A 15,650-nucleotide genomic window follows, 5' to 3' on the forward strand; every position below is an offset into this window, starting at 1 on the left:
ATTTCAACAGCTTCTTATAGATGGACATTTGGATCTTAACAAGGAGTTGAACTTACGTAATCTGGAAATTTTTTAAACCTCGAAGGTCAGCCGGAGTTGAGACCAAACGCACAATTTTTACAGATTCAAAACTTATCTCCCTAATATCTTTTGACCAGAAGGGGGAACGCAAGAGGCAGAAGAAGCAGCGAAACGCTGGGAAATATCCCTGGCCAATCGGGAAGCACTGGGGCAGACAGAGAATTACTGCCGGGTAGGAGTTCGCGGAGGGGCGCCCTACTGCTGGAGCAGGAGGCCGTGCTCCAAGATAAGCTTTCCTTAGACTGCAGCTCAGATATACCGAAGCGCGTCAGGAGTTATGCACGGTGCAGTGATGCGTGGCCATCTCTCGCCTCCCGCGGGGACCCCGGGCGGGGGCATAGTCTGAACCCCGACCACCTCCAGCCCACATACGCAGGGGGCGTACACGTGGTGACCTGCCCGCGCCCGGGTTCTCGGCTCCGGCTCCTCCTCCAGATCTCGCTCCGTTCTCTGCAGTATCACGTGCAACCACGCCGGGTGCAGGATGGCGGCTGCGGCAACAGCGGTGGGTGTCAGGCTCCGGGACTGCTGCAGCCGAGGCGCTGTGCTCCTGCTCTTCTTCTCCCTGTCCCCTCAGCCCCCGGCTGCCGCCGCTTGGCTGCTGGGCCTGCGGCCCGAGGATACCGCTGGAGGCCGCGTGTCCCTGGAGGGGGGCACCCTGCGCGCGGCGGAAGGCACCAGCTTCCTCCTGCGCGTCTATTTCCAGCCCGGGCCCGCTGCGCCCGCGGCGCCGATGCCCGCACCTACCCTTTCCCCGGGAGAGAACGGCACCGGCGACTGGGCTCCGCGGCTCGTGTTTATCGAGGAGCCCCCGGGAGCGAGCGGCGTGGCGCCCAGCGCTGTCCCCACGCGCCCGCCGGGGCCGCAGCGCTGCCGCGAGCAGAGCGACTGGGCGTCGGACGTGGAGGTCCTGGGGCCCCTGCGACCCGGAGGCGTGGCGGGCTCGGCTTTAGTCCAGGTGCGGGTGCGGGAGCTGCGTAAGGGCGAGGCAGAGCGGGGCGGTGCAGGCGGTGGCGGGAAGCTCTTCTCACTGTGCGCCTGGGATGGGCGCGCCTGGCACCACCACGGCGCCGCCGGCGGCTTCCTGCTGCGCGTCCGCCCTCGGCTGTACGGCCCCGGCGGGGACCTGCTGCCCCCCGCGTGGCTGCGAGCGCTCGGGGCGCTCCTGCTGCTCGCCCTGTCTGCCCTCTTCAGCGGCCTGCGCCTGAGCCTGCTCTCGCTGGACCCGGTGGAGTTACGGGTGCTGCGGAATAGCGGCTCCGCCGCAGAGCAGGAACAGGCGCGCCGCGTGCAGGCCGTGCGCGGCAGGGGGACCCATCTGCTCTGCACCCTGCTCCTGGGCCAAGCCGGAGCCAACGCTGCCCTGGCTGGCTGGCTGTACGCCTCGCTGCCGCCGGGCGTCGGGGGCACTGGGGAAGATTACAGCGAGACAGGGATCCACTTCCCGTGGCTGCCGGCTCTCGTGTGCACCGGAGCCGTGTTTCTGGGCGCCGAGATCTGCCCCTACTCGGTGTGTTCGCGCCACGGGCTGGCCATCGCCTCGCACAGCGTGTGCCTGACTCGGCTCCTGATGGCGGCCGCCTTCCCCGTGTGCTACCCGTTGGGCCGTCTACTGGACTGGGCGCTGCGTCAGGAGATCAGCACCTTCTACACGCGGGAGAAGCTGCTGGAGACGCTACGGGCCGCGGACCCCTACAGCGACCTGGTGAAGGAGGAGCTCAACATCATCCAGGGCGCCTTGGAGCTACGCACCAAGGTGGTAGAAGAGGTGCTGACCCCCCTCGGGGACTGCTTCATGCTGCGCTCTGACGCGGTGCTAGACTTTGCCACGGTCTCGGAGATCCTGCGCAGCGGCTACACTCGCATCCCCGTGTATGAGGGCGATCAGCGGCACAACATTGTGGACATTCTGTTTGTCAAGGACTTGGCCTTCGTGGACCCCGACGACTGCACGCCGCTCCTCACCGTCACCCGCTTCTACAACCGGCCCCTTCACTGCGTCTTCAATGATACTCGGCTGGACACCGTGCTGGAGGAGTTTAAGAAGGGTGAGCAGTGGTCTATCTCCTCTCTCAACTGCTTCCCCCTTCAAAAGTAATACCCTTTCGTAAACATGTGAAGTTTCAGGTAGAGTTGCAAAGCAACTAGCAAAAACCCAAGGAAGGCCCGACCCACCTCATGGCAGCTATTTTCATTTCACTTCTCCCTACCTTCCTTGCAGCTGACTGAGCCCCAGCCTCTAACCTTTTACTTGGCCCTTAAGATGCCCCATATTCCTCATTCATTCCCTCTCAGTATTTTTCAGGATCTAACAATTGGCAGGTATTATTGTGCAGATTGGACTCGAGATAGTCCTTGGAGGTCTTTGGGTAGCTCCCACCCAATACAGGAGGAACCTTCACAGCCTCCCATAGCTAGCAGCCTTCCTTTTAAACTCTTCCCAGGGCTGGAGACTCACAATCTCCAGGGCAAACTAACTCTGTTGTTGGACAGCTCCAGCTGCTGATGATGCCCTTCTTACATGGAACAGAAAGCTATGTCTTAGGAACTGCTCTCTGGGTCCTAGTTCTGCCCTTTGAATCACACAGACACCTTAGTTGTTTTTTTTTCTCTTCTTTAACTTTCCATCAGCTGTTCATTTGATATATGTCAGGTAACCAGGTTGGAGATTAAATGTTGACCAAGGTGGTGAGGTCCTTGTACTTCTGGGAATTGGGGTCCCATGTGATAGGGTAAATGTAGGTGTAAGGAAATATTCTGGTAAAGGGAACCACCAGAAAATTTGCATATGTAAATGAGTGGGGTTTCCTTCAGAGCAGTCACCACCCTGCCAGTGTCATGTGTATAACATGCATGTCTGGGGTTTGTCTTTAGAAACTGTCTTCTGGAGTTGAGTACGATTCACTCAAGAAAAATCAGCTTGGATTCTTTAGGGTTTTCTTGGAATTGCACAGTTTGACTGGTTCTCCTAGTTAACCAGAAAGACACTTGATTGTTTTTGAAAATCAAATCTACCTTCAAGAGTCACCATTGAGTTCAGAAGACTATCTCACAGACCCTGAAAACAATTCCAGAAATGAGTTGAGAACAGTGACATGGTTAGAATAAGTGTAGAACCTTCTAGAATGACCATTTTGAAGGAGGTTTTCATCTGTACATATGAATTAGCATGTTTATTAAAAACAAAACAAAAAAATCAATCCCCTGACTTTAGAATCAAGCTTCAAATGTAGCTTCCTTATGGCTAGCAGGAATCCCATTTGGCACATCTTGACACATCTTTCTGTTTATCAAAAATTCAATCTCATTACTTTATCATTTGCACTCTTTAGAACTTTCATTCAGAAAGAAATCTTGGATCTTCCTCCTGCCACAATTTTTTTAGAGAAGTAAAATTGTCTTAAGTATCCAAGTGTAGCCTGAAAAGCAGGGGAAAGTTGAAAACTGACTTTCTATCCAAGCTGTAAACTTTGTGTTGGCATCATGAGAAGGGAAGGAAAATGTATATACATTATAGCTGTTTTAGCCCAATCTGGCCTACTCTTTCCCCCTCTTCTGTCTCCCCTAAGTCCCTGTATGACTTGTTCCCACTGAAACCTAAGGTTCATCCATCCACTCTTAGAATTAGTCTTACATTTTGTAAGACTCCTGCAGAAGGGAGTCTCGGATCTGGGCATAAAAACTGTAAAAATCTGTATATTAATTTGTAAGGACTGCCATAAAAAATACCATAAACTGAGTGGCCTAAATAATGGAAATTTGTTTCCTTATAGTTTTGGAAGCTGGAAGTCCAAGATCAAGGTGTTGGCAGGTTTGGTTTCTCCCGAGGACTCATTTTTGGCTTGCAGAGAGCTGGCTTCTCTCGGTGTCCTTTCATGGTCTTCCTTCAGTGTGTGTGAGCTCATTCTTAGAATCTCTATGGTTCTAATAATTTCTTCTTATAAAGACACCAGTCAGATTGGATTAAGGCCCGGCCTATCAGCCTGATTATAACTTATCTATCCCTTACATGTGATAGTTAGGACAGAGTGCAGTTAAGATAGTGTCTCATTGTCATGTGCTACTGGAGGACATTTTTCAGGAAACTATAAACTCATTCATTCATTCACTATTTATTGAGCTTCTGCATTATAGGCAATAATGCGAGACAACAACACTGCCCTTAGAAAGTTAACAGTCTACAAAGGGGTAGTGTCAGAGTAAGGACAGTCTTCAGAAGCAGGAATTGTGTCTCACTAACCTTTGGGTCCCTAGCACCTTGCACAGTGCCTTGCACAAGGTAGGCTGCTCAAAAAAGTCAATATTGATCTGAAATGAGTCCTGCTGAAGAATTTTGAAATCTGGTCTGAAAAAGGCTTGTCAGTGTTGTATCATTAGTTCGTAATTAGGCAGATCACTAAAGAGAAGCAGGGAATTATGGTGAACACGATTTGGAAATGTTGGGGCTCAGAGCCGACAGCCAGGAAAGAATTCTTGAGACATATTTGGTGCAAAAAGGTGCTTTTATTAAAGCCGGGGACAGGACTGTGGGCCCAAAGAGCTGCACTGGGGTCATAAAAAATGGCCGATTATATACTTTTAAGTTGGGAGGGAGTTAGGGATAACACAAGCCTCAAGGTATTTTTGGAAACAAGGTTTCCAGGACCCCGAGGGGGGCTAGCTGTTAATAGGAAAAGGTCATTTATTACTGTTTAGTAAATCCTCAGTCATGAGACCCTTCCAGTGTACAGCAGTGGGCCATTTGCCTAGAGGATGTTTGCTAACATATCTTGGTGGGTAGAGAGTAAGGAAGTTTCCAAAGGAATTTTTATGTGTTAAAGTAGACTTACAGCATCCTGGGGGGGTCAGGATAATGTTAAGCTAAGATTGCCTTTTGCCCTTAGCAAAGTGGCATCATCGAGGCAGCTGAACTCCCAGAGGAAGGTCACTCTACCTGTTTCAAGGACTTGTCAATGGGTTGTAGGTAGTAAGGACATTTAATTTTTTTCTTTTGCCTTTGTTTCCCACATCAAACGCCATGCCAAGAAAGAGATTTCCACATCCCTTCAGAGCATTTCTCCTTCCTCAAAGTGCGGTCCAAAAACTAGCAACATGGGCCTTACCTGGGAACATGTTAGAACTGCAGAACTTCATGCATCATTCTAAATCCACTGAATGAAAATCTGCATTTTAACAATCCCCCAGGCGACTCATGTACATTAAAGTCTGAGAAGCACTGCCTTCAGAGAACCCTTATTAACAGTGATTGGTAGACTTACTTAGAATAAATACCAGAAGTAAGCATCAAGCTGAGTGTTCTCTGGCTTCACGCCATGTAACACAGTGGTCATTTTCCAAAAACATTATGTTTGCACCATAGGTTAGTAAAGGAAAAGAGCTGAACGACTTCTCCTTACCTTTAAAAATAACTTTTAAAGTAAGTCATAAAAGCCCTTCTGTTTCCCTCACTTCTTTGCATCTCAAGTAACTTAACTACCTAAACAAACCCATTAGGAGGTAGGGGAGGAAAATGACAAATAGGAACAACAATTACCATTAATTGAGCGACTTGCTCTGCATGGCACCCTGCCAAGCCCTTTACACACTCAGAACAACCCTCCTGGGTAGATATTATCAACTCCATTTTACAGGTGAAGAAACTAAAGCTCAGACCCCTTACATGACTTACTCAACTTTCCACAGTTGATAACTGAATTGTGATTTGAACTAGATCTGTGGACACCAGAATCTGTTCTTTTCCCCACTACACCAGTCTTAATCCAGCCTCCATCCCAGAACTCCTGCCACCCGCAGGATTCAAAGCTGGCCTTTCACCTCTGACTTGCTGCCCATGTCTGATTTATCTCTAGTTTTCAAAGGTTAGAAATGGAACTTTTATAATTACAATACTTGCTAACATGTATATTGCATTTTACAAAACATTTCTACCCATCTTATCTGATCCTTAAAATAACTCTGCAGTTACAGGTGAGGCCCATAAGACCCAGAAAGGTTACTTGGCCTACCTAGGACCTTCACTGAGCTAGTATTCCAAGGCCCAGATTAAAATCCAGGTCATGTGACTCAAAGCTCTTGTCCATATGGGATTTCACCTCTATACGTCTTATGAGCTCCAGGTCTTTAGAAGTGGGAAAAAGGAAAAAGGTCTTTCTAGCTAGCGTGGTAGTTTTACAAAAGGTAACAGTATTTCTCCCCAACTGGACTGCGAGTTCCTTAAGGGCAGAGAATGAATCTTACTTACTTTACATTCTCAGGACAAACACAGTGGCAACCATGGCAAAGGGATGAATAGGTATTTGTTGAATGAATGGTTTTAAGTAGCTAATTTCTACTATATTTTTATGTTTGAGTGAGGTGAACCCAAAGTATAAAATAATTAGTGTTGTTCCGTTGACCACAACCAACCTTTCCTCTTCAACTTCCCAGATTCTCTACCCCAGTCAGTGGCGCTGCTCCTCCAGTCTCCCAGGCTAAAAACCCCCCTTTTACCCTTCACCCTCATGCTACTAACCACTGTCTTACTCTGCTTCAGCTGCCGTAACAAAATACCATGGACTAGTTGGCTTAAACAACAGGAATTTATTTTCTCAGAGTTTTGGAGACCAGAAGTCCAAGATCAAGGTTCCACCTGATTTGTTTTCTGGTGAGGGCTCATTTCCTGGCTTGTAGAGGGCCAGCTTCTCTCTATATCTCTACATGGCCTTTCCTTGGTGCATGTATACAGAGAGAGCCAGTTCTTGTCTCTCTTCCTCTTATAAACATACCAATCCTGCTGGTTTAGGGCCCCACCCATATGATCTTATTTAACTGTAACTATCTCCTCTGAGGCCCCATCCGAGTGGGTGGGGGGTGTTAGTGCTTCAACATATGAATTTGGGTGGTGGGGAGAGAGACATATTCAGTCCATAACAATCACCAAAGTCTGCCAAAAATTGGCCAAGATTGCATCTAAAATATTTCTTGTCTATATATAATATAGTCCACTATTTCTTTCGCTTAGGTGAGTCATTGAGTTTATTCAAGAAATAGTTACTGTGTACCGTTTAGGCACAGTGGAGGACATACAGTTCCTGTCTGCACAGAGCTTTCATCCAAAGTGAGAGACTGAAATTAAGCACATGAGGTAGTGATGAAGAGCATAAGCTTTGGTGCCAGACTGCCTGAGGTTTGGGACAGTTACTTATTCTGTTACTTATTCTGGGACTAATTACCTATTCTGTTAGCTGTCAAATGAGGATAATATTGGCATTTACTCATAGAGTTGTTTGAAATAGTAATACAGTATTGCTTTATAATGCATATTTAGTAATTGTCATTGTAAATGTTAGCTAAGATTCTTAAATACAAACACAAACCTGTTACTCCTCTGTGCAGATGCCTCCTAAGAAATTTTGTGTCTTCCAATTTTTGTCTCCCTCAAATCCATCCTCTGCAGTGCCACCAAAATAATCTCTGGTGACGTCATCCCCTTCTTAAAACCCTGCTGCACTCCCCACTGCCTGCAGGATAAAGTCTAAGCTGTGCTCTCCTGACCTCCTCCTGCCCTCCCCTCCAGGCCCATCCCTCACCACTCCTGCCACAGCTTTGTGCTCCAGCAACTGAATTTCATGGCCCCACTGCTGTCGTTTGCCTTTGTCTCTTTCCTCACGATATGCATTGCCTGATTAATCCCTATTCCAGCTCCTCCTTTAACACTCAGCACAGGGTCCACGTCCTCTGGAAAGCTTCTCCTGTAAACCCCAGTTTGAGCCAAGTTAATTGTCCCATATCTCTCTTATTGAACTAACAAGTGGTATTATTGGTTTTTTGCTTATTAATGCTGCTCACCCCCAAGATGAGCAAAGACTATCTTATCTGTCTTTGTAGCTGTAGTACCTAACAATGGATAGGAAACATGCTAAGTTTTCAGTAAATGTTTGTTGAATGAATGAATAACTGAAGGAGTTAAACTTTAATATAATAGAAAGGCTCTGCAGAGCTCTAGTAAATGAATCATTAATGATCTCCAGCCAATCATTTTGGACGATGCAGGACAAAGGCAAATTTTAAGTCTTAGAAGAAATGTGCTGCATGTATGTTTCCTCCACATTTTTAGGTAAACCTATATTGTAATAATTATTTACCCTTTTTCATGTTCAAAGCACTATGCTCAGAGTTGGATGTATGAGATATAGTCCCTGCTCCCAAAGAGCCGACAGCGTGAAAGAATACTGTTCTCCTTTGGAAAGGTAGGAGGCAGGTTGGACTCCTCTTTCCTCCAACTTTAACAACGTTACAATTTACAAGTTGTGGACCTATGTGGATAAGACAGACCTGTGTATAAATCATTACAATAAAAGTGATAGAACAGAAACATAAAAATTCAGTGAGAACATGGAGAAGAGAATGACTATGGTTAGGTTATAAAATTTTTATAAAATTTTACTTTTATAAAAATTTTACTTAAGTTTATAAGTTTCTATACTGCATGTTCGTTACAGAAAACTGAAAATTTTAGAAAGCATGAAAATCACCTGAAGGTAATCATCCCACTATCCTGAAATAATGACTCCTAATATTTTGTCATGTTAAAAGTGTAGCACCCGGGGCGCCTGGGTGGCTCAGTCTGTTGAGCATCCGGCTTCAGCTCAGGTCATGACCTCGTGGTTCCTGAGTTCAAGCCCCGCATCGGGCTCTGTGCTGACAGCTCAGAGCCTGGAGCCTGCCTCAGATTCTGTGTCCCCCTCTCTGCCCCACCCCTGCTTGTGCTCTGTCTCTCTCTGTCTTTCAAAAATGAATAACATTAAAAAAAATTTTTTTTGAGTGTAGCACCCAAACTAACAACCTTAATTCTTTTTTTTCAACGTTTTTTTATTTTTTATTTTTTTATTTTTGGGACAGAGAGAGACAGAGCATGAACGAGGGAGGGGCAGAGAGAGAGGGAGACACAGAATTGGAAACAGGCTCCAGGCTCTGAGCCATCAGCCCAGAGCCTGATGCGGGGCTCGAACTCATGGACCACGAGATCGTGACCTGGCTGAAGTCGGATGCTTAACCGACTGCGCCACCCAGGTGCCCCAACAACCTTAATTCTTAAAAAGACAGTAAAGAGGAAAACCCATGATCTTGCCTTCTTCCACTAATAAAATATCCTGTTCTAATCCTAAAAGTGATTTTTTTTATATGATGATATTATTTTCACTGTAGCCTCCTTGGGAGTAAGTCCTATAATTTGGGAAGACAAATTTATGAAATAGATCCTTAAAGATTTGTTGAACTTAATTTCTAAAGTTCACTACTCTGCTTATCGGATTGTTATTAGGAGAAAATCAACCCTATGCAGAAAACAGGGAGAAGGAATAAAGCTTTGTTCTGAAGTCAGAGGCCTCTAGGTGCAATTGCTGTAATATTTAACAGTTAGACAATTTCGCTCTGCTGGGTTAGTAACACCATCTTCCTAAACAAAAGATGGCACAGTACACATACTGTTGGGTTATTCTATCTATAGACTAATGTGGCTGTAAAGCGGCTTATTACAGTTTTCATACTCAGTCTTTGTTCATTTGTTGATTCATTCTTTCATTTATTCAGTAAATATTGAACTGCTTTGGACCAGGCACTGTACTAGGCCTTGGGAATACAATGGTGAACAAGACAGACACTGTGGAGCTGAAAGGTATCCTCTTCAAGCTTTGGTTCTACCGCATGTGATCTGTTGTTCAAAAGACATCCAGCCAGCCAGTAAGTGCTGCTGGCATAGATATGCCACGTAACATTTTCACTGAGGAATAATCTGGTTGGAAAGTCAGTGTTTTGCTTTATCACTCCCAATTCAGGTGTGATATTTTAGCAGGAAGAATAATCCTTCAGGGCACCTCGGTGGTTCAGTTGGTTAAGGGCCTGACTCTTGGTTTTGGCTCAGGTCATGATCTCATGGTTCCTGGGATCAAGCCGTCATCGGGCTCTGTGCTGACAGTGTGGAGCCTGCTTGGGATTCTGTCTCTCCCTTTCTCTCTCTCTCTGCCCCTCCCCCAGTTATACATGTGCTCTCTCTCTCTCTCAAAATAAATAAATAAACTTTAAAAAAGTTTTAAAAAAGAATAATTATCCCATTGTTTTATTCTATAAGAAGCTGCTAAAACATTAGCGCTACATTTTTTGTCTTTCATAAAAGAAAATAAAAAATTCTTTTCACTCAAAGTTATATTTTGCTGATATAATTAAGTGTAATATGTTTAAAAATGTGTTAAACATTGTTAGATAGTAATTAGTGAAATTTAGAATGTTTACCTTCTAAACAATAATTAGAGCAAGCAGTAAACAGAGCATAGTCCATCATGTAGAGGGAGGCAGAACAAAAAGGAACAAGAAAAAGTAGAAATAATTAAATATACAAAGTGTTCAATTGTTGATTTATATTTCTTTCTTTAAAAATTTTTATTATGATTGTTGTAATATGGTTCTGAAATAATTTTTTTTTCTCAGCCTGGCAAAAGAAATACCAGGTAACAGTAGAATTTAGCTGTAAGGGGCCCTGAAAAACCTGACAGAGAATCTAATTCACGCATTCATTTTTAGATTTAGTTATCTTTTCCAGAATATAACAGCCTTCACTGTCAGACTTTTTATCTAATCTAAATCCCACAGGCTGCAGTTAAATTCCATTTCCTTGTTTTATCATCCTTGTTGAGTCCTCTCTTATCTGAAGAGTATAGTAGCTCACCTCAATTCCATTTTTTAACAGTCAAATCCATTTGGTTGTGTTTCTGGAGCCCTTAAAGCATTTGGGTATCACGGTGGGGGGTGGGGGGGTCTGTAAATGTTCCTAGTACTTTCTTCAACTGGTTTACCTCTAGGCCCACATTTGGGGACCCTTGGACCTTCCATAACAACTCTTCAATTCCCTTCTTATTTTCTGCTGTCTGTTCCTTTCCACATTAGGATTCTTCTCAATTCATTCTTTCCTCTCTTTCTCCCTTCCCTCCTTCCCCTCTTTCTCCCTTCCTTCTTTCCTTCTTTCCTTCCTTCCTTCCTTTTTTCCTTCCTTCCTTCCTTCCTTCCTTCCTTCCTTCCTTCCTTCCTTCCTTCCATATACATCATTCTATATCAGGCCTCCTGCCCTCCTGGCACTTGCCATGCAGTTGGAAAATATACACTAACCAGTAACTGATTACAAGTGGTAACAAGTAATTTGAAGAACAAATAGAGCCATGAGAGCATATAATAGGGGCTCTGACCTGGTCTTGTGGCTAAGGATAGACTCCTCCCTGTCCCCAAGTGATATTTGAGCTGAATCCTAAAAGGGTGGCAAGAAGAAGTTCACTAGAGGAAGAGCTTTCCAGAAGGGAGCAGACGTGCAAAGGATCCAAGGAAAGGGGGCCAGTGTGGGTGCCATGTGGGTTCCTGAGCCATTTAATATCCATTAGGGAAAGTGCTACCTTCCCAGCCAACCTTCCCTCTACCCCTCGGGGTTGTGTAGACAGTTGAGTTCACAAATATTCACTGAGTGCCTGGCTGCCAGGCCTCTGGGAGATGGCTATGGATATGAATATGGGAAAGAGCCTGGCCCCCAGGAGCATGAAAGTAGGAAGAGCCTTGATGGAAATGATATCAAACAGCCTGGCAGACAGGCAAGGGCATCCAGACCTCTGTGGGGGAAGGGAGAAGGCAGAAATTCCCTGGGAGGATCTGGGAAAACTCTGAGGAAGTCAACGGAGAGGGATTCTGATAAGCGTTTATGAAGGGAAAAGGCATTCCAGCTGAGGCAGGAGCTTGAACTAGAAAAATAAAAGCAGAAAGGGAGCCAACCCTGTATTTGAATGCTGGTAAAGCAATGATCTTAATGCTGCTTTTCTCCCAGCAAAGTGGGGAACTAGGCAGAATGGGATATTCATCAAACATACCTTCTGTTCTCTCCAAAGGCCAAAACTGTATATTTTAACCATTTTTGGTGGTGATATTTCTAAAATGTTTTATGCCCATTCCTGCCTTCCTTAGGAAAGGATCCTAAATATAACTTAATCTTTTCTTGATGACGCAGGATCATGGTCATGAGAATGTAGTTATTTTATGCTGTATTATAAAGCAGTCCACTGTCTACTTTTTCTCTTTTTCTCTGTCCTCTGGCTCTGGCTATCAGCTGCTATTTCTCTCTGAGTCAGCCTCAAGCAAATCCATCCCCCAACCTCACCCATCACACAACCACTCTTTCTGTGTCTATTTCAGAGCTTCTGTTTAACTGAGAAATCAAGTAAATACACGTGTTGGGAATGATGTGCCTGGTATATAGTAAGCTTCAATAAGTATTTGTTGAATAAATGACTACTTAGGCCTTGACTGGGAGCCTAGTAGTGCATGAGGTTGGTGTATGGACCTGGGGTAGTTCCTTCTGGGCAGGTTCAAAGCTGTGCAAAGTCATATCTCCAGATAATGGGCTGTTACACTGCTATTTTTGAGTGTTGCTTAGCAAGCCAAACTGCCAACCAGCTTAGATCCTAGTGACTAACAACTATGTTTTCATGCCCTGGTGATGCTGGTTACCATGGTGTTCTACACTGTTGGCTTTTTTATAATTGCCTTTTAGTGGCTCGAGAAAATTTTTTGTGATAAGTGTATTGATTATTCTATTTTAGATGAAGTAGAGTAAGATAATTACTACAAGGGGCGCCTGGGTGGCGCAGTCGGTTAAGCGTCCGGCTTCAGCCAGGTCATGATCTCGCGGTCCGTGAGTTCGAGCCCCGCGTCAGGCTCTGGGCTGATGGCTCGGAGCCTGGAGCCTGTTTCCGATTCTGTGTCTCCCTCTCTCTCTGCCCCTCCCCTGCTCATGCTCTGTCTCTCTCTGTCCCAAAAATAAATAAACATTGAAAAAAAAATTAAAAAAAAAAAAAAAAAAAAGATAATTACTACAAAGTACAGCCTTTTTATTTTAATAAACTAGGGAAAGGAACTGTTTTGTTTTTCCAAATCAAGGGGGTTGCTACAAGGCTGGTTAGGTAAGGTAACATTTTTGTGCTTCTCTTCCTGATTTGATAGAAAGTGATTTGATTTGATTCTGTAGATTTTTAAAAAAAATCTATCATGTGCCAAAGCATCTTTTTCTCATCTTACTCCAGTGGAATTCTTCAATATTAAGATGTAAACGTTAGATAAACATTAGGAGTTCACAACGCTTTGTAAACGCGAGATGCTGTAACTATTGGCACTATTAGAATTCCCGTGTTATCATATATTATCACAAAGAAGCATCCTGTAAAACAAAACTGTTTTTGTAGCCCCAGGACTGTTTAGACTAATAAAAGTAGAGAATTTTAGAGCCAAAAAAGGCACCTTGGAGGTCACCTGCTCTCATCCTTTAATTTTAAGGTGGAGGAAACTGAGGCCCAGAAAAGACAAATAATAAAAATAGTGATGATAATCCCTTATAGTTAATCTTTACATTTGCAAAGATCTTTCCAAAACAGTAACTCATTTTGTACCCACCGTGCATGTGAAGTCAATAGAATTTTTTCCCTTTTTGTATATGAGGCACCTGGGATCTGGAGACAGGAGTGTCCTGTTCAGTGTTAGTGACTGAGGCAGAATCAGAAGCCACATCTATGACTTAACTACCTCAGACCACGGAGCCACAGACATAGATTCCTAAACACCTGGGCTTAGATCCTGGCTTCTATGTTTCCTGGCTGTGTGACTAGGGAAGGTCACTCTACGACTCTGAATGAGGCTTATCTCCCTTCTTAAAATGGGAATGATGATACTATATTGTAAGTTTACTGCAAAGGCTGAAGATAATGCCTGTACCACATTCAAGACACTCCACCATTGCCTTCTACCTCCCTGATCTAATTACATGAATTGTATCTAGTTAGTCATTTAGTGTAACAAGTGCTTTCTCTGATCCAACCCATGTAAACGTGACTGTACATAATGAACAGAAGTGAGAGCTTCTTAGAGACAAGTCACTATTTCTCTAAGTCTCCATTTTCTCATCCATATAGTAGTAGTAACAATCCCTATTTGGCAGAGATACTATAAAGATTAGGGTTTAATAGGTATGGCAGTTACCGCTAGGGCAAAAACTGGAAAATGGGGTGTGCTCTCAGGAGTCAGCTTGATTTAGATCAGAAACAGTGGAGGAGAATGTTGGAGTAGCTGTAGACTGTCTTTACCTGGAATGAGAACCTTCAAAAGGGTGGGTTTTAAGGTTACCTCTGGAGTCTGGCTTACTTCGAATAGAACCCCTGAGAGCCACATCTCTCTCCTCCCTAGGACCAGCCTAGTTGAGTCATAGCCCCTGGGCTGGCCCAGAACTGTATGATCTCTAGGCAACTTAGGCGGGCCTATTTGCCTTTCAGTGTCTTTCTTCATGTCTGAGGTTGGTTCATGACCTGAGAATGTCACCATTAGTCAAAGCTTAGCCAGGTCATCATGGTGATTTTTAAGCTAAGGACTCTGGTTATGTTTAGCCTGAATCTGGAGAGAGACAAACTGGCCCCATAGGCTGCCTCCAAGATAGGCTCTGGGTCTGAGAGGCTTGAAGTTCAAATATCCAGTCTCATTTACTTGTCCTGAAGCTTTTCACAAACCCCAGCTAGGTGAGTCCTGTTCACTTCCCTGAGCTCAATATTGGCTCTACCACTTATTAGCTGAGTATCCTTGGACCAGTTATTTTCTGAATGGGGAATAAACACAATCCATTTTGATAGAGTAGTGTGAAAGAAGGCAAGGTATACACCAAAAACAAAAAACAAAAAAAACAAAAAAAAACAAAAAAAAAAAACCTCACACATGGAGGCCATTAATGGCAGCAAGAAGACTTCAGGAATAATCCTCCCTGGTAACTTGTACATGTTACTGAAGCGGGGAGTAAGCTCATGAATGCTTTGTGGGGGCAGTCAATCTTGTTTTGGTGGATAGAATGGATTGGAACTGGAGAAACCACAGGGAGGATCGGTTAGGAAATTAATGCAGTTGTCCAGGATCCAATGCAGAGGTGGAAACTAAGGACTGTGCACTTGCAATTGTAATGGAGAAAATCTCTTAGAGTTCATTGCCTTCAGGATGCTCCTTCTCAGGCTCCTTTACTGATTCCTCCTACATCACATTCACTGAGCAGGGCCTTCTCATATCAGATACTCAAATATTTGTTGCATGAATGTTGCATCTGTGACCTCTAAATGTTAGAACACCTCAGGGCTCAGAAGTGGATCTTTGTCTAGTCTCACTTCCATGACTATTTCATTCATTCTCCCAAAGATATCATAAGTCCCAGATTTATGGTTCCAGCTCCTACTTGACATTCCACTTAGAGGTCTGAAAGGCATCCCAAACTTAAACTGTTCAGAACTGAGCTCCTGCTGCCTCTTCCAAGCTGACTCCTTGCACAGTATTCCCAAACTCTGGAAATTGCAGTTCCATTCTTGTCATTCAGGCCCAAACTTCTCTTTCACTGTTGCTCCACATCCAGTCCCTCATGTAGGCTCTGCTTTCAGCATATCTGGAGAATCTGCTTACATCTCACCACCTCCCCTACTGCCTCCCAGCCAAGCCACCACCCATCTCTCACTTGGTTGACGGCCAGAACTTCCTATGAT

General features: G+C 44.7%; 1 protein-coding gene across 4 annotated transcripts in view; it reads left to right on the forward strand.

Annotated features, from left to right (window-relative positions):
* The window catches only part of CNNM1 (cyclin and CBS domain divalent metal cation transport mediator 1), a 61,106-nt gene continuing 45,456 nt past the window's right edge, over nt 1-15,650 (forward strand). For 2 of the 4 annotated variants that reach the window (XM_023240823.2, XM_045040540.1), the window contains exon 1: nt 1-2,129. In XM_023240823.2, the coding sequence (XP_023096591.2) occupies nt 566-2,129 (1,564 nt within the window). In that variant the 5' untranslated portion in view covers nt 1-565. The remainder of the gene's footprint in view (nt 2,130-15,650) is intronic. The other 2 variants (XM_023240821.2, XM_023240822.2) reach the window with 2 other exon arrangements.

Source organism: Felis catus, chromosome D2, assembly GCF_018350175.1.
Source record: "Felis catus isolate Fca126 chromosome D2, F.catus_Fca126_mat1.0, whole genome shotgun sequence".
Taxonomy (NCBI): Eukaryota; Metazoa; Chordata; class Mammalia; order Carnivora; family Felidae; genus Felis; species Felis catus.